The sequence below is a fragment of the Acanthochromis polyacanthus genome, chromosome 5 (genome assembly GCF_021347895.1).
Source record: "Acanthochromis polyacanthus isolate Apoly-LR-REF ecotype Palm Island chromosome 5, KAUST_Apoly_ChrSc, whole genome shotgun sequence".
Taxonomy (NCBI): Eukaryota; Metazoa; Chordata; class Actinopteri; family Pomacentridae; genus Acanthochromis; species Acanthochromis polyacanthus.
This window is the reverse complement of record NC_067117.1, coordinates 18,932,974-18,950,439: the sequence shown is the minus strand read 5'-3', so window position 1 is coordinate 18,950,439 and position 17,466 is coordinate 18,932,974. Positions and strand designations below refer to the sequence as shown.

General features: G+C 42.1%; 2 protein-coding genes across 2 annotated transcripts; one reads left to right on the top strand and one right to left on the bottom strand.

The window, feature by feature from the left end:
* The first annotated feature begins 1,310 nt into the window (after positions 1–1,310).
* On the top strand, positions 1,311–7,315 carry phf13 (PHD finger protein 13). Its single transcript, XM_022201444.2, has 5 exons — positions 1,311–1,761; positions 2,608–2,709; positions 4,134–4,313; positions 4,404–4,836; positions 4,926–7,315. The coding sequence occupies exons 1-5, from the start codon at positions 1,717–1,719 to the stop codon at positions 5,156–5,158; spliced, it is 993 nt and encodes a 330-aa protein (XP_022057136.1). The 5' UTR covers positions 1,311–1,716; the 3' UTR covers positions 5,159–7,315.
* Positions 7,316–7,402: 87 nt separating this feature from the next.
* LOC110956131 (dnaJ homolog subfamily C member 11-like) lies at positions 7,403–16,939 on the bottom strand. The gene is made up of 16 exons (XM_051948320.1): positions 16,800–16,939; positions 15,205–15,334; positions 14,988–15,061; positions 14,797–14,898; positions 14,472–14,600; positions 14,241–14,363; positions 13,964–14,037; positions 13,679–13,868; positions 13,439–13,524; positions 12,525–12,641; positions 12,264–12,419; positions 11,829–11,898; positions 11,556–11,613; positions 10,741–10,883; positions 9,920–10,049; positions 7,403–9,799 (listed from the first exon to the last, which is right to left on the bottom strand). The coding sequence occupies exons 1-16, from the start codon at positions 16,872–16,874 to the stop codon at positions 9,774–9,776; spliced, it is 1,683 nt and encodes a 560-aa protein (XP_051804280.1). The 5' UTR covers positions 16,875–16,939; the 3' UTR covers positions 7,403–9,773.
* Between the last annotated feature and the right edge of the window lie 527 nt (positions 16,940–17,466).

Genomic DNA, 17,466 nt, shown 5'->3' with positions numbered 1-17,466 from the left:
CTCCAGAGATGTGTCTGCAGTAAAGCCCACTGTAATTATTAAATACAGTGTACAAGTTCAAAGGTTTGTTGTGCTATGTCATAATTTTTAGTGCCAACCAAGACTCTGTTGAAGAGGTGTGTGTGCTGCACAGGTGGGCTGGTCTGGTCCACATTGTCCCAGGCTGAATTTGACTTCCAATCCGGCCTTGCTGATGAATGAACAGATGAAACCACAAATCAGTAAAGTCACATGTCTACAATGCATAGAGATAATGAGGCTATTGATGCTGCTTGTGTAATGTTGCCCAACACTATCTGAAGGGCTTGGTGAAGTTGGCCGACATTAAAGGAGACAGAATCACATTGTCAGACATCCAGAGCATCATGTATGATTTCTTAGATGACAACTAAGTGTTTAGCAACAACCCAAGCTGACATGCCAGCATCCAGCAGCCTGTTCTCATCTTTCTCTTGTCATTTATGGTGTCATGTCACTGAAAAAAATCTGTACTTTAAGGTAGTGTTTGAAAGGAGTGTCTGTATACTAGTCTTATTATCTGATCCTTGTCCTGACTAAGCTGTGGATTAACGTGATGGCTGATAAATTTTCACCAGTTGAGGTACTCATAAACTTCTAGTTGCTAATTCCAACCGTTTCCCAACCAGCATATTATAATAGAAATTAGATTTTTAACTTTATCTCTGAGTCAGACAAGAAGACCATTTGCATGTTTGGTTTACATTTTTGTTCAGTGTGTATGAAATGAATGGTCAGGTGTCAGGAGATGCACAAAAGTGCAGGGTGAGGCTTATAGATGCCCATCATAAAGAAGTCACTATTATATAAAATGAGAAAACATGAGACCACCCATAATACTATCTGTACTCGTTATAAAGAAATTGTATTATAAAGAAGATTTACGAGATGCTTAGCCAAGACAGTGAAGGAGTTATGTTTATTTAAGATCTATTCAATGAGATACTGTGTTTTCAGAAAGTCTCCCTACACACAAGAAAGTAACATATGACAAAGTTTGCACAGAGTTTGCCTCTAGAGGGCTGTTTTCATGTGTATCCTCTGAAAGTTCCCCATTAACTGGATTTTCCCGCACCCCAGCGGGGAGTCAGTGTTAAACTTTCAAAGTTATGCGATGCAAAAACTTTTGCCTTAATATACGAAGAAGCAGGTGGAGATACTGTGGTCATATATTTCAGAGCAGATACTTTTTATATACATGCCTGTGAAGGATCTTTAAGTATTTTAACCCCTTGATACTACAAGCCAAAAGAGGGCGGTAATGCACCATTTGGTTTCATTTACCGAAATAATTATGAAGCTAGAGAAGAAGAAGGGGCAAGCAGCTGGTGACAGCCGAAGTGAACCGCTCCCCCAGCCATCAGTAACCTGGATCAAACGGAGACGTTACCGGGACAGCTCGATGGGAGTACCGGAGTACCGTTAGCCAACGCTCGCTGGTTCCAAGGAGGCGTTTTTTTTCGATCTAGGAGCTCTGTTGGTTGGCAGCAGTCCCACTAAAGCTGTCGTTGGTGCTGATGGCAAACTGAGTGAACACTGTTGCTTCGAGTTTTAGCATAGGTAACGTTAGCTGCACCGTCAGGCATCTAGCAAGCACAAGCTCCACTAACCTCACTGTTTACGGTCCCGTCGAGGAGCCCGTTTCTGTAGCCTGTCAGGTTATCGACAAAACGTCAGGTGGTCGGGCGCTCACTAAAGATGGGTGACATAAACCCATCTACATCCCATGCCTTTCAGTCGGAGGTAAGTGTTTTATGTAACTGTTTGATAGTGAGGAGTTTGCAGTCACGGCTAGCAACGCTAGCAAACGTCAAGTTGTTCGAGGTTGTCACCGTAGCTCCTGACTAGTTAGCGTTAGCATACAGCGCTAATGTTGACATAACGTTAGCTGCTCGTTGCACAAATTAGTTAATTTACACTCCGCTAAACACACAGACAATATCATACTACACTGTCAACTTTTACTACTAAAACTTTACGTAATGTGTGATAAGGAGTCATTAATGTTACTTAAGGCTGCACTTTGTTAAAGCTAGCTAGCGATGCGTCTCATCGAAAAGAAAACATTCCATCACCATTGCGGAGCATGCTAACATTAATGCTGCTAACTAACCACATTCACGACATCTGACTATCGTCAGTTAACGGGCTGTTACTGCTAATGCTTTTATGACTTTCTGTTACTGTTTGACGACCTGTGTTACCAATTACTGTGCAGATTTGCTGTGATGTTGTCAGTTAAACTTAACTGTCATTAGCCTATTAGCATTAGCCAGTTACTTATTTGCCGTCCACCGCTAGTCCACCTAGCTAACATTAGCTAGCGTTTTAGTTCATCGATGGGGGCTGGTAGCTTAGACATAGTAGATTCACTTGCGAGTCCAGCGAGATACATGTCCGTGCTATTGATGCAACTTTCCCGCGTTTGTCAATGCGTTATTACTTATTATTTTGGTTCCGTTGTGTTACATGGCACCGAGCCAACTCTGAGTGGCAGTTTGCTCAGTGTAGATGTAGGCGGTCGGTTTAATGTCAACGCCATGTCGGGATGTGTTGGTTTGATGCTGCTGCTGATTGACTGTGTTTCAGGAGTTCTCTCCGCCATACCGGAGGAGGAGGACAGTCGAGGATTTTAACAAGTTTTGCACTTTTGTCTTGGCCTACGCCGGTTACATCCCATATCCTCAAGAGGTAAGTGAATGAGGCGGGTAGTGTCTTTACTCTCATCTCCACATAAACACCTGTACCGTTTGCATAAACCGTCGCTTTCTTTTCTATTGGTAAAGTCCGTGCTTTTATCAGCTGTATGGCCTCAGTTGTGCAGAGGTACAGTATGTGTCCACATGTAAACAAGCAACACAAAATGTAACGATAAAGTCGAAACACTATTTAATAATCAACAATTAAAGAGGGGAAAATAATAAAAATTAGAATCAATATGTTTTTGAGGGAATGAATACATAAAGACAACAAATTAATAGAGTATAGATGAATTGTGTGCTCTTGGAGGGAAAAATGGTAGTTTAAGTGAGCTCAAGTTTATAAACTTTACACTGACCAAATGCATCGAATCAGTTAAAGACAATTCTGCATATCTGTTGTGATTGACAGTAAGTTTTCCAAATATAAGGTTGGTGGTAGTTATTGTCTGGAAAGGTGTTGTGAAACTGTTGGCACTATGTGTGAGACTTTTTATTGTGTGAGAGTGTTTTTTTTTTCTTTGCTTATTTAATCTCCTGTTTGGGAACAGGAAGGGAGATAGCCAGACAGTGAGATTTTCCGAAACTGATTCTTTTGTCTCTGTAGTTTTTCTGGTGTTGATTTGACACATGGCTGCATTGTCATCTGTCTCTTTTTTGGATTTGTCCGACTGTTCTTTACTTTTACAGCCACCTTAACCTACACTGCTGTTTGTCACCTCCTTAACTGAACACTGCATTGCGTGGAAATCAGCCCTGGTCACACTGTTAGTCATTCATATCCACGTTGCTGCTTATAACATATTTCTGTACATAAATTATGGTTGAAAATATTGGTTTCATAAAAACTATAGTTTAAAATGTGCACTTTGGCTGCCCAAAACATTGAAGCTGCGTTCTGTTATTAAAGCTCCCTTTACAGTGTTGAATCTTCTGTCTGTTGTTACTCGCAGCATTTTTGTTTCTGATCCAAAGTGCTTTAGATAAGACACGCCAGCTGGCAGGGATGTTCCAGTAACGTTACCGGCATCTTTGATAGCTTCATCAAAGTTTGTTTTGTTACTCTCCACTTTTGCAACTACGGCAGAACATCACTTAAGAATTACTTTTTGTTAGAGTTATTTTCTTTGAAACCAAAAACATGCCACAAAATGGAACACCCCTTTTTTTTCCAGTTTAACATTGATTAGCCTTCTCTTGTTCACCATCAGTCGCAGGGTTTCTGACATATTTTTTTCCTCTTTGAAGGTTTTTCATTGACTCTGTTGCTCTTCAGTTTCTCTTTAACACGGTCGACTTATTGTTCAGCACATAAATGGTTTCTGAAGAATTGTCTCTCACACATGAATCTGTTGAATGAATCTCCTCATGTTAGTTTGCACTCACTCAACCCTGCATTCCCATTTGTTGTTATAGGACTCTCCTCTGCGCAGTAGCTCCAGCCCCCCCAACAGTACAGGCAGCACTGCTGACAGTGATGGCTGGACCCCAGCACCCCCAACCTCCTGCCCCCCACGCTCTCCCAAGGTCCCCCAGGACAGGAGCAGGAAACGCCCTCAGCCAGGACCCACGCTGTCCCCTCACGCCAAGAAAGATGTAAGCTGTCAAATCATTAGCCTTTTGTGTTCATTCTGTGAAATCTGACTAAATCACAGACTTGCCGCAATTTTGTTTTCTTTTCTGCAGCACACAATCACCACTCTGCATCCTGACGACCGCAGGAAAGCAGACAAGCTGAAGAAGAAAAAGAGGAGAAAGGAGAGGGAGCATCAGTCTGGTGAGGAAAGTGGGGATCAGCAGCCCAACTCGGCAGTCCCAGACATGGAGTGCCCCCTCTCCTTTGGTGGCCGAACAATCAAAGAAGAGCCTGAAGATGATATCAGCATTCCCCTCCACCCCCAGTGCCTGCCAAGCCCATCTCCCTGCAAGGAGGAGCCCAAGGAGGAGCCCAAGGAGGAGCGTCGGTACTGGGACGGTCGAGACCTTGAGGAAGGGGTGGTAAAGGTACAGAAGGTGGAGGGCTTTTCAGGAAGCAGAACGGTGTTCCGTCAGGGGAAGCAGGTGGTGTTCAGAGACGAAGATGGGTCAGGAGAGGATGAGGACATAATGGTAGACTCAGGTAAGATCTTTTGGTGTAGAAGTGCCTAAACCCTTCAAGTGTGATAGTTGATGAAGTTAACGCTCTGTCTGTGCATTCTGTCTTCTCAGATGACGACTCGTGGGACCTGGTGACGTGTTTCTGCATGAAGCCTTTTGCGGGCCGGGCCATGATCGAATGTAACAAGTGCAACACCTGGATCCACCTGTCATGTGCCAAGATCCGCAAGAGTCACGTGCCAGAGACATATGTGTGTCAGAGCTGCCGAGAGACACACGGACCCTCTGATGCCCGCCGCTCCCACCGCTCACGTGTAGGCCCACGTAAACATCTGCTAGACTGACCCCAGGCCAAACCCTGAACTCTGGCCCCTACTACTCCTGCTTACCCTCCACCTGCCGGACTGCCCCTTCCTCAAGTTCAGGTCTAGCACCCTCCAATGTCTGTCCTTCATGGTCAGCCATGAACCCACATTTTCTATAAACACTTTGGTGGACCTATCCCAAGCCCTTATCCCATTTGAAAACAGTTTGAGTGCTATTTTAGATTTACTAAGGTTTGTTCCTGCTTCCTACAGACTCTGCGTAAGGCAATCACTGAATGGATGTCTGTCTGTAGATGACATTAGCATAGCAGCAAACCTCTACTGTTGGGACTTGGTGTCTCGTGAACACTGGAAACATTTGAACTGCCATATAGAAAGAATATCCTCACAACTGCCACACACTATGGCGCATGCTGGGATTTGTGGGAAAGATGGTTTGCACTTTCTCTCACTTTTTTTTTTGTTTGTTTTTAAACTCGTCTGACTTTCTGTCACAGAGACAGGCGTGTCTTTCTGATTAAACTGGATTTGATTTCTTTTTGATGCCTCTATTAATGTTACATAATTAACCATTTAAAATGAGAAAGCAAGTTAAGCCTTGTGTTAATTGCTTCAGATGGTGCTATAGTATTAAGCTGAGGTATTATCCAATAGAACAAAGATGTAGGGTAAGAGGCTAGAGTCTGCATCTGCTTCATCCGTTTGTTGTTCTGTTTTATTTAGGACATTGTGAGAGAATATCATTGAGGCTGCAAGCCCATACAGCTCAACCAAGTGCTTGTTCTCCTCCCCTCTACTTCACAAGTTGTCTTCCAGCCTCGGCCATTCCTCTGAATCATGATGTTACTCGGCCATACACAGAGCTTCCACACTCTGTTTCTCATACCAGTATCCTCATTTAAACAGCTTTCCTATCCCATAGTAAATACAATATTATTTAAGTTCAAAAAGTCACATAATTGACAAGAATCTGACAACAGTTTTCAGTTAAGATGTATTCTGTTGCCTCTGGTCAGTATGATTTTGCTGCATTTCATTGCCAGGTTGGGTAATATAGTATTGTTCAAGAACACTTTTTTTTTTTTTTTTTTTTTGCAAACCATTTTATTACATTTCCCTTAGTTACCTGTTTCATGCTCAAGACAAAGTTTTCAGAGACAAATATATTTATATAAGGGAAGTCCTACAGCCGTCCTGTTGAAATGTTATCAGAAAACAAAGCTGTCTTAACTGGAGTAGTGTTGGTACAGAGGTTCTCCCAGGGAGTCCAGTTGAAATTATGCATGTGAGTGAGGGTGTCGGCGATGCATGTGCTGCTAAGAGTTGTCTCAACTAAGCTCCATGGTTTTAGGTCTTTTGTGAAGTGGAGGAATAGATATACATGGAGTAGCATTGGCAAGGTCGGTTTATTTTGTCTCTGAAGAGTCGGCTGAGAAGAACAGATCTCAGTCCTTCATCACCTCTCACTAACGTTTTCACAGCAGTATTCATTTCCACGAGGCAAGTTCATGGAAAATGTTTTTTTTTCAGTAAATTTTTCTCTTAATCTTGCTCCAATTTGGATTAAAGATTATTACGTTTTTTTATTCACGTGCCATCTGCTGTTGGACCTGTCGGTGTAGGCTATTTGTTGTTTCTGATTATATAAAAGCCATACTGTAGAGTGACAGATTTTAGACTCAGAACCTCGGATTTTGTTCCAGGATGGGGTTTTACAATGCAGAATCAAAGGCTTCACCAGGGAACGACTAACACACACACACAATGAATGTTTGGTTTGTAAAGAACACAAGACTTTCCAAGAGTTTATAGTAGTTAAGCTCATCTGTGCACTCTCGTCTTCTGATATCTACAAATGTTGGTTTCTTACCCAGCAATCGCCCGGATTGTGACGCTCTTAAGGTGTTTCCAGACCTAAAGTCATTTGCTGTTTCTCAGGACACGTATGTCTTGAAGAGAATCTGACGACATCTTCAGGCACAAATTCTTACTTTTAGTCTGCGTCTGAGAGACATTAGTGTAATTAATGTTAACAGTGCTCATTGTGATGCAGCTTGTTTAGTCTGATCCTGGGTTGTCCTATCCCCGTACTGAGAAAGCGTTGTCTGTTCTGTGGTGCAAACTGTTTCTGTGAAACTACTGTAAACTATTGTAAATAAAGAGTTACCATTTTAACCTGTTGATTTTTTCATGATATTGCAATATGTTTTGTAACCTGGCAGGGTGTGTGTGGTTGCATTAAAGTGCTCAGGTAGTCAAATGTCACATTTTTATATTTATTGCAGTTCTTTACAGGACAGAACACAGGCTCCTCAACCATACGTAACATTTACATCTTAATGCGAGTCAGTTTGGATGATGGGCTGGAATGTAACAATAGGAGCAGTCTTTCTGCAGGCCTCATGGTGGCACTACAGCAGAGGTGACCAGACAAAAACACTTTACAACACACTTAAAACAACAGAAATGAGACAAATACTAGAAACAATCAGTGCAAAATGGCTGCCGCAATAGTGACCCCAACACAAGACTGTTTTCATGTAACTTGCTGATGTCTGCAGACAGGCTTCCCTTCTGCCACATATCAAGATCTCAGTGCTTCCCTTTTTTATTTTTAAGCCTACAGTACCTACACTTTGTGGTCATGCAGGCTAATCACAGCAATGGAAAAACTGAAATCAAAGGACAGCATATAAAGTCAGCTGCATTAGTCACTACTTATTACGTAGATGCAAACTGCAGTTCAGTAAAAGTGTACCGCTACAATTAGAGGTTTCAGCACCACTTTGATGACAATTGACCTCTAGTATTTGTTTTTAAATACTGTACATTTTGTGCAAAATATTACTTCTATATGCAATAAAATCCCATTTATATCCTACATTAGTTGTTTCAATAGTGTTTTCATGAATTCCCTGTACTTCATTACAGGCTTTCATTTTAAAAAGAAAAACAGAATAACTATGGTTACAGAATCAGTCTACATAGTCGGACCATTATAACTACTTACACAGGATCAGGATAAGGAGTAGAGCAGTAGGAGTAAAATCAACTTAACTGGAGCCTAAATGAGATGCTCTGTTGTGCAACTGATATGATAAAACTTAAGGGCCTCCGTGCTACAACAGCTATCTGTTTATCAGAAGTGAAGTGTATTGTCAGACATTACATTTCACCATGCCAACCTCACCACTCTGATGGGTAAATAGCTACAGCCGAGGTAAGTTAGTGTTTGAATTTTCGCCTACTGGATGGCGATAAAATCCCTCTGGAACAAGTATGGGTTTAGCTTCTATATCGCCGTAGCAAGATTAATTTCATTCAGATTTTTTTTTAATCAAAGAGGGACAGAATAGTATTGAATTAAACATGGCACAGAACTGGTATACAGACTAAATATATAATCTATCACCAGATTTAGATGAATAAACATAGCTGTGTGAATGTGCCGCAATCAGTGATGTGGTTCCAGTGAGGCTCAGATACAGCGACAGCATCAGCAGCAAACCAGCTACATGAGGCAAAGTATCCGTCTTCTAGTCACCCCTGGACCACAAAATAATCTTCAGTCGTATCTCCATGTTTTTCCCAATGTCCGATATTTACTGTCATCGCTGGCTTTCTCCCAGATACACACCAGAGAAGTACAAACTGGAATCTTGACTGTATTAAAAATCATTACAGAAAATCCTTTCTTTTTTTTTTTTGGCTCCAACTGCACAGAGATAATCAATAAACACTGACACAAATTCAAGTGGAATTTTTGCCTTTAAACTGCAGCCTGGAATGAGATATTAAAAATCTATATGGTGAGTTCAAGCCTGTCTCTCCCTGGTTGGCTCACAACCATCAAAGCAACTCTTACTTTCCCTCCCCCTCCCTCCATATCCCAACCTTCACAGATATAAGTTGTGAGTACCACTTCATACCTGGCACCACAATGAGCAGCGCTATAATGCATAATACATGACGACGAGACACTTTCGCGAGTAACGAAAAACACGATTTCAGTCATTCCTCAGTCCTGGCAGGCCTCGGCATTACCGAGGCGTGATCCTGCATAGAGTTACCATGAACGTTTGCATGAATTATTGCAATGACTATGTTAAACCATTTTTTAGATTTAAAACTACCAGGGTGACACACATACAGGTCCAAGACTACAGTGATATGGGGTAAAATCACAGCTCCTTCGTTTGCACCTGACATAATGAATGTCGACAAACATGTTGAAATGTACCCGTGCACTGTTAGCTCTTTGCTGGGGGAAATCATCGCTACATCTGCAGCGACAATCAGACGCATGTTCTAAACTACGCTCTGGGAAAACGTCAGATCTCCTACAGCACATTGATATTTGAGCAGCTCTGTCAGGTGGAGCCAACTGGGGAGACAAAGTGTAACACCTGGAGGAAACTCAGAGCTGTATTCTGCTGGACCTGGGAAATGGCCTACAGGAAGAGGAGGAGTGGAGGAACTTGATAAACAGATTCACTAATACCATGACAGAAGAAGGCCAGAGGAGAGAAACAAACTTATTTTTGATGTGTCCCCTCCGTTCTCAGGCTCTTCTGCTCACACAAAGTCTGTTTTATCTGTATTTGCCTTCCGGTGCTCCAACAGCAGCGAGCTCTTAGGACTCGGACTCAATTCTGTGAGCTGACAAGACAAAAAGTAGATATAATTTGAGCATGGATGCAAGCATATATTGTAAGCTTTACCAGCGTTGTAATTGTTGTGCAGCTACATGGGTGTCGGCTAAAGCGGCTGCATACTAACATTGTTTGGGTATCCGTAGCGGCTCAGTGTCTGCAGAGATGACTTGGTGCATGACTCCTCTGAACTGGTACAGTAGTTTCAGGCTCTTCTCTTCTCCTACACAGGGGTCGTAGAAACCCGGCAACCCCGCCTGCACACAGAGAAACCGGTCATAAGCCATGTATGCGTGCACATTTATAGACGCTGGTTGTATGAGGTACTCGTGAATGGTCAGTGTTTTACCTACAGTAGATGGCTGTTTGTACTTGTTTGGAGAAGCAGATATAAGCATCAGCAGGGAAACGAAGCAGTGAACAGGGTCAGCAGCATTTATATTTATGTATATGTATTTTGTTAGCCGTGTAAAAAGGCCCACGAAAACAAACTTTATGTCAGTGTAAGTACAAATACAATATTTTCACTGCTTTACCTTGCGTTAGCTTTTTCTGAAAGTGGAGGATTTCAGGAGTTGCTGGTCTACTCTGGTTTTAACCTGTTGTTTTCTCACAGCTAATGTATTAAAATACCAAAATCATACAGTAACACAAACAAACCAGTCAAAGCAGCAGTAGACCAGAGTTGTGTGAGGTGAAAAACAGAAGAAACTACAAAAAGGGCTGTCTGACGGCAAGGCAAAACGGCAATAAAACGACTTTACTTTGTGCAACTAAACTGATATTGATTTTTGTGTGGTTTTTTTTAAGGTGGCTAAACTACATTTTGCTTCTGATCCCATCCACAACATTTTAGTGCTTACCGACTGCCATCTACTAATACAATCCCACTGAAAAAAAACCCAGAAATATCCCTTTAAGTACACTCTGGCATTTGATTAGACGCACCTTTGAGGCCTCAGTGAGGATGAGTTTGGAGTCTTTGACCAGGCACTGCAGAGGCACAGTCACGTCAATGACCTTGGCTTTCTCCTGCTTCTGGCTCGTATCTGACACAAACTTTCCATACCAGGCGTTCAGGATGATCAGACCTACATAATAACATACAGTGTGTCAGATACATTCATGTAACTTAGGGTGTGTATGTGTTTAAATATAAATGAACTGAGGACTAGAGACGATGAATGTAGGATTGTAAAATACATGTCGCCAAAGAGCGTTAGTCCGTGAACTCCCTCTACAAGCACAGAAATCCAAAAACTGACAATGTGTGGCATGACAGCAAGTCTTTGAATGCTTCAAATCATTACTACAACGCAATTATTCTACCTTTAATCATTAGTCTGAGCATCACAAGGTGCAGTGAACATCTCCAGAGATTCTGTTCTTCAACTAATCATAAACATAAATATCTGATAAACATAACGAGAAGACCATTAGCATGTAGAGATCATAGTTCATATTTATGCCAATGGGCACTCTGGTGTTTTATGCGTGGACTTAAACATTAAAGCTACAGAGATGAGCTGTACCACCATCATCACTTGCGTCACAGCAGTGGATGATGAAAGTCAGACAAACAGGATCCTGAAGCTGACAGCAACCAGAGCAAATGCATTTGAATTACACATTTGATTTTCCCCCCCCCAAGTTTGGACTGGCTTCAAACTAAAAAAAAAAAAAGGTTCTCAGTTTCTCACCCTAGAGTAATGGGTGTGTGTGTGTGTGTGTGTGTGTGTGTGTGTGTGTGTGTATACCCTCACCCATCTTAGATTCTTCTGCTTCTATGATTCTCCTCACAGACTCCTGCATCAGCAGAACCTGCAGAAGAGCCAAGGGAGAAAGGAGGAGGAGGAGGAGGAGGAGGAGGAGGAGGAGGAGGGGTGGAGGAGAGCGAAACAGAACAGGATGGCAGAGAGTTTTACAGATGAGATTCAGTCATGAGTTCATAATGAGGAGAGCTGAAGTTGGAAAAGATGATCAATTATCATCCCCACAAACAGTGAGTAACTGTGTTTCTGCATGTGACTACTCACAGCAGACTCTGCCTCCTGCTTCTTTTTGGCGATGTCTGTGGCGGAGCTCTTCCTCTGCAGCTCCAGCTCTCTGAGAGGCACAAAGACAGAGAAAGCAGACATCTACAATCACCCGCTGGGATTCACTCTGGAGGCTCTCTCTGATGACAGCGTAAGCGTGAAAGAAACTCCTCTTGTAATAACAACACCCATCACTGAAATGCTGCGTGTTTTGCCTAAAACAGGAGCTGCCTTTATCTAACAGATAAAGTTTTGTGATCCCAACTATCAAAGTGTATACAATGTTTTGTTTTTTAAACTTGGCAATTCTGGGTGATTGGGAAGGAAAGAACATTGCCTTTTACAGTCAGTAAGAACAGAGATGAATTTTTATTATGACTGGAAAAAAGCCTGGAACCAAGACTTTCTACTCTGAGGCAGAGCAGATGTACTCACTGCTCCTTCTGTGCTTGCGTATACGGGATGATGACGAGTCTGTGGACGGCCATGTAGACCAGCAGGGGTCCGACAGTCGCATAGAACACAGCACTGGGCAGCAGCTGATCTGTCAGATGAACTGGAAACAGGTACGTTTGACTCGCACGCGCCAGCCTGCATTAACACACCAGCACAAATGTAAAAACACACATTAGACAATCATGCAGTGAGACAAGGGCACATGAAAAGAGTGAGGTCAGATGTTGGTTTGGCCAGTACTTGATCTTGAGTGTGACTCCCTGTGGGACGCCGATGCTGACAGTGGCTGACAGTACACTGTGTCGGCTGATCTTCCTCTCTGCTCCATATTCTACCACAGTACCAAACCAGCCCGTCCTGTAAAATGAGCAACACAAAAGAGAATGGAGACCATTAGAGAAGTGGAGCAAGGCAGCTCCCGAAAACAATACCAGAATGGGACAGAGCAACTTGTAGAATCACAACGACTAAATATTAAAATGCTTTGTGATCAGATGGATGCATTTCTAACAGGTCATGCGTTTTCTTTCACTAATAAAATGCCTTGTACATACTTTCTGGATTTCTGGATGTTTAATTGTGCACTGGTTTTTGTATTCTACGTTTTCACATTATGTTGTATTGTTGCTTCTTCATCTCCTGCTTTTCGACAGCTGTTTAGGTCTTGCTATTGTCTTCCTAAATCTGCATTTTTGGGTAAATAAATAACAGGAAACACGGAAAAAAATTATTTCCAAGTTAAACAATTAAATGGCTTATACCTGCAAAGGCAAAGGTCTTGAGGTTTGTCCAAAACAATTGTTTAGACATAACTAAAAACCAAAAAGGCAAATAGCCTCCCTGATATTATGGTTTTTGGGGGGCATCAAGAAAAACATCAGGTGTGTCAAAATAATTCAACTATTTTACAAGGAATATCACCAGTTCCTTGCACTTCTGCACATTAGTCTTCAAGTCAAAAAAAAAACACTGGGTGTCAAAAAAAAAATCAGGATTATTAGCTGGTGTATTAGCTGCTTTTTTACAATATGCTGACATGTTTCCAACATTTTTTTATTTATTTTTACTGGAATATTTTTGTTTACTAATCCTATCTTGTGAACCGTTTGATATAAAGGGAAGACATTTAGGACATCCTCCGCAGACAGACGTACTTGACAGAGCCTTTAACTTTGGTCTGGTCTTCATCCTGGAACTTGTACTGGTAGCTCATCATCAGATAGGAGTGAGGCACACCCAGCTAAGAGAGTTTGGAAGCAACAAGAGTCATGATAAAGAATGGACAATGAGTAAAGAACAGTGTTTCGAGGGAAAAACGAACAAAACAAAATCATGACATAATGTGCCTGTGCCTACATTACCAGCATCTGTGCATGTGATTATGTTTGCGTTACCTGCAGAGCAAGAGTGAAGTGGCTGCTCTTGGTGTCTCGGACCAGACTGGTAGTCATGGCGCTGTTGGGCCCCCAGCGCCACTGAAGGTAACCCATCGTGTTCTGATCCAGGTGGCGTGCTGTCATCAGAGAACAGCTCGGCCGCAAGCCTCGGGGAGAGAACTGCAAACCGCACTGGGCTGTCAGGAAACTGGAGAGAAAAGTGACAGAAAGGAGAGGATATGAAGGGATTCATATGGTAATATTATACTTTAATATGTTAATACTTATAAAACTCGGCCTTACCACCGTGGAGTGAGATTGCGAAACACCTTTAACCCAATGAGAGGTCCCAATATATCTCCAGCACCTAACTCTACCTGCAGAGATGAATGCAGACAAAAATACAAAAAAGGAGGTAATTGCAGAGAGGTAACAATGTATTTAAATTAAGCCAGAAAACTTTTTAAAAACTTTTTGTTCGATGCTTCACATAGTGAAAAGATACTCCAAAGAGAGACGAACTACTGTCTATTACACACAACAATCTTTCCTGCGTGTATGTTCTTGTATTTGTGCATACCTCTCCCCAGCCCTTGGCTGACATGACTCTGCGTACGGTCATGTTGATGTTCCCTCCTCCATTCCCGTTGTGCGTAGAGAGTGAACCAGACAGCACTGCTGTGTCAGAGTTTGTCAAAGGAGCCTGAAGAACGTCAAGAGCATGGTAGACAGATAAAACATATCAAAATGATCTTGGTTCAGGTTAGGATATGATGGACAGGAAATGCACGGTGAGAGTGTTCTGTTGTACCTCGATGGACTGGGAAATATGCATCTTGTTGATTTCTATATGAGGAAAGCCTCCTCCGGGCATCTCTTCAAAGTCCTCATCATAACGGTCAAACAGGTCAGTTGCATCCACACCAACGCTGATGGTGCCCTGAATAATAACAGAGTGAAAGACGGGATTAATTAAGACAAAAGGAAAACAGTGAGTGACATAATGAAATGAATGTAGAAGCTGGTTACAGTAAAATTGAGTTGTGCTACACAATGTATTTAGTAACGTTTGCATGTGGCTCATATGAGTGAGACACTAAAAGTAGTAAAGCTGACAAAGGAGTGATGGAGCAAACCTTGGGGTTTGTTCTTTGCTGCAGTCTCCTCTCTTCTCTTTCTCTCTGTAGCCTTTCATACTCCTCTCGTATTTCTGCTGGTGTCCTCTTCCTCTCCACCACCTGCACATCAAAATAAGGTACAGGTGATGAAGACAAAAGCAGCAAAACCCCTCAGATATAAGACAAGTATGTTCTGTCAGAAAACACACCTCCCAGCCCTCCACCTCCAGCCCTTTCTTCCCAAAGATGTCATAGATGGCTCTGGAGTGGGCATCACTCAGCACTGAGGGGAAAGAAGGAAACTACAGTTCAGTCAGTGTCGATCTTTTGTTTTTTGTTTGTTTTCATGAAGACATACTTTACTGTCAGCTGTATTATTTTTCAAGTTGAACCAAAAGCTTTGTTTGTAACTGTGACTGTCCTTACCTTCATAAGCCTGATGAACCTGGTTGAACAGTTGTTCAGCTTGTCTCTTCAGTTCTGGGTCCCGATGCTTGTCTGGATGATAGAGCATACATAGCCTCCGATATGATGCCTTTAGTTCCTCCAATGTAGCCTATGAAAGGGGAGGATGCACATGTCACTCCAGAGCAAACAACAATTATTTGGATTATTGATGAATCTGCCAAATAAAGCAAATTAGTAACTTTTCTGTCTGTAAAATCCTAAAAAACATCTGCATGTTGGATAGACTGAAACCAGCAATTTTGTTGCACTTTGCTAGAAAATATATTGAGCAAAAATTTAGATGCAGCATGTAATACGTTACTCCATTCATTTAACCATGGGTGAAAAAGTATTCGCTCATCTGCTGATGCAACACTCTTCATCTCTACAACAGATAAATGCTTTGAAACAATCAAATACACACTACTTTTGGAAATGATAATGAACAGATTGACAGTGGGGTCACGAACAAGAAAACACAAGTCAGTAAAGAGTCACACATCCGAAATGTGTAGCGTTATTGATTTTGCCAATGCCGTGTGCTTATGAAATGTTGCCTCATTCTTACTGAAGGCTTGGTGAAGTTGGAGGAGAATCATATTGTCACACATGCAGAGCTGTCTAAAACAATTCCCTACACGACAAAATATGGACTCACGAACATGTAGCATCAAGTGTGCCAGCAGCTCGTTGTTGTCTTTTGCTTATCATCTGTGGAATCATAACATTTGAATAAAGCTTCATTTTATGGTGACTTTATATAATCACCTGTCAAAGGAGTGTCTGTGTACTTCTCAAACTACTACCTGACCATTGTCCTTTAGAGCCACACCCAACTAGTTTGTGAATTAACTCAGTTGTCTAGAGTTTGTCACCAAACAGCTCAAATACTTTTGTTCTCAAGAAGCAAAACTGACCCGTTCTAATCAAAACAATAGCAATGAGATGTTTACATTTTCCTCTGAGTTACAAAAAAGAATATTATCATGCCGTGTTTATATTTCCATTTAGTGTAACCACAACTGCTGGACTGATTTTAACTCAGATGACTCACTAATTAATTAATCCACGAATGTCTTCAGATCTACTCATGAGAGATGCTGCATTAAAGCATCGAAACTGAAGACACTGAATAACACTTGCTTAGTTGGTCACAGTGCACTAAACATAAGACTGAAATTGTTTTAACCCTCTACCTGTAAGGCTATGATCTGCCTCAGCAGCTTCCTGAGGCTATCTAACGTTATCCAACTGAACTAGCACAAACCATGATCGAGTCTTTTAGTCTCCTTAGTTTTAATGAAAACTGAGATTTTCGAAGGTACTCATCGACGCAGCAATAACAATATTGCCAACAGACCCCATCAAGATGAAGGTGTATTAGGACATAACAAGCTTTTAGCATCAACCGGTCTCAGCCTCGACGAATGATGGTGCTGACTGAGGACCATTATTTAACTGGAGGATGATACACCGACTGCACTCCTCTCTCTCAATGACAAACCTGCCCGGAGGTCACGGCAAAAAGGTCCGCTATCGTCGGACTTGACTGTAAAACACAAAACAAAGTATACCTCTTTCCTAACGTTGAGCAGAGAGTAGTAGTCCTGGTTATTAAACTCAAATTCATCATCCAAGGAAGCCGCCATGTTTGCGTTTGTTCCGGTTTGGTCCCGCCCACCGCCTCAGTACTCTGGAAGCTCATTGGTCAGCGGAGGAGGTGCGGAAATTGCTCTGCTGCCCTCTGCTGGTGTGTCCCGAGCACAGCGGCAGGAGAGTAATAACAGGAGAGGTGATTAAGAGGAGGGTCTGTTGTGTTTTAGAGCTTAACAGTGCAGCTGAAATCAGGATGGAATGTTTTATTTCAGTCGATTTCAACAATTAGATAGATGGATGGCAGCAGCATGAAGGAGTGGTGGAGGGGATGTGAGGGGTCCTCAGTGATGAAGGTGTCTTTCCTTGAGCGTCCATACAGTTCACACAGGACTTTTTGAGTGACTGACCTTTTTTTAAAGAAGGATCGCATATTGTCACAAAGCGGGACAGCCTTCTGGAGCGTCTGGCTCATTATTAGTTGGGAATAAACCTTTCATCCACATCTGGCCAATTTTAAAATTCAACAAGAGCTTCTTAACAGTCACATCCAACCTCCAAATGGTGTAAGTCATCAAGAACTTTTGATTTGTTTGGTTACTTCACATTGATACCTTCAAATCCACATCAAGAAACGCCAGCTTCGCC

Coding starts and splice junctions, on each gene's coding strand:
- phf13 (XM_022201444.2), top strand. CDS start 1,717: ATGGGTGACATAAACCCATCTACATCCCATGCCTTTCAGTCGGAG. Junction 2,710..4,133: donor ACATCCCATATCCTCAAGAG/GTAAGTGAATGA, acceptor TTGTTGTTATAG/GACTCTCCTCTGCGCAGTAG. Junction 4,314..4,403: donor CCCCTCACGCCAAGAAAGAT/GTAAGCTGTCAA, acceptor TCTTTTCTGCAG/CACACAATCACCACTCTGCA.
- LOC110956131 (XM_051948320.1), bottom strand. CDS start 16,874: ATGGCGGCTTCCTTGGATGATGAATTTGAGTTTAATAACCAGGACTAC. Junction 14,038..14,240: donor CAGCCAAGGGCTGGGGAGAG/GTATGCACAAAT, acceptor TCATCTCTGCAG/GTAGAGTTAGGTGCTGGAGA. Junction 11,899..12,263: donor ACGCAAGCACAGAAGGAGCA/GTGAGTACATCT, acceptor TGTGCCTCTCAG/AGAGCTGGAGCTGCAGAGGA.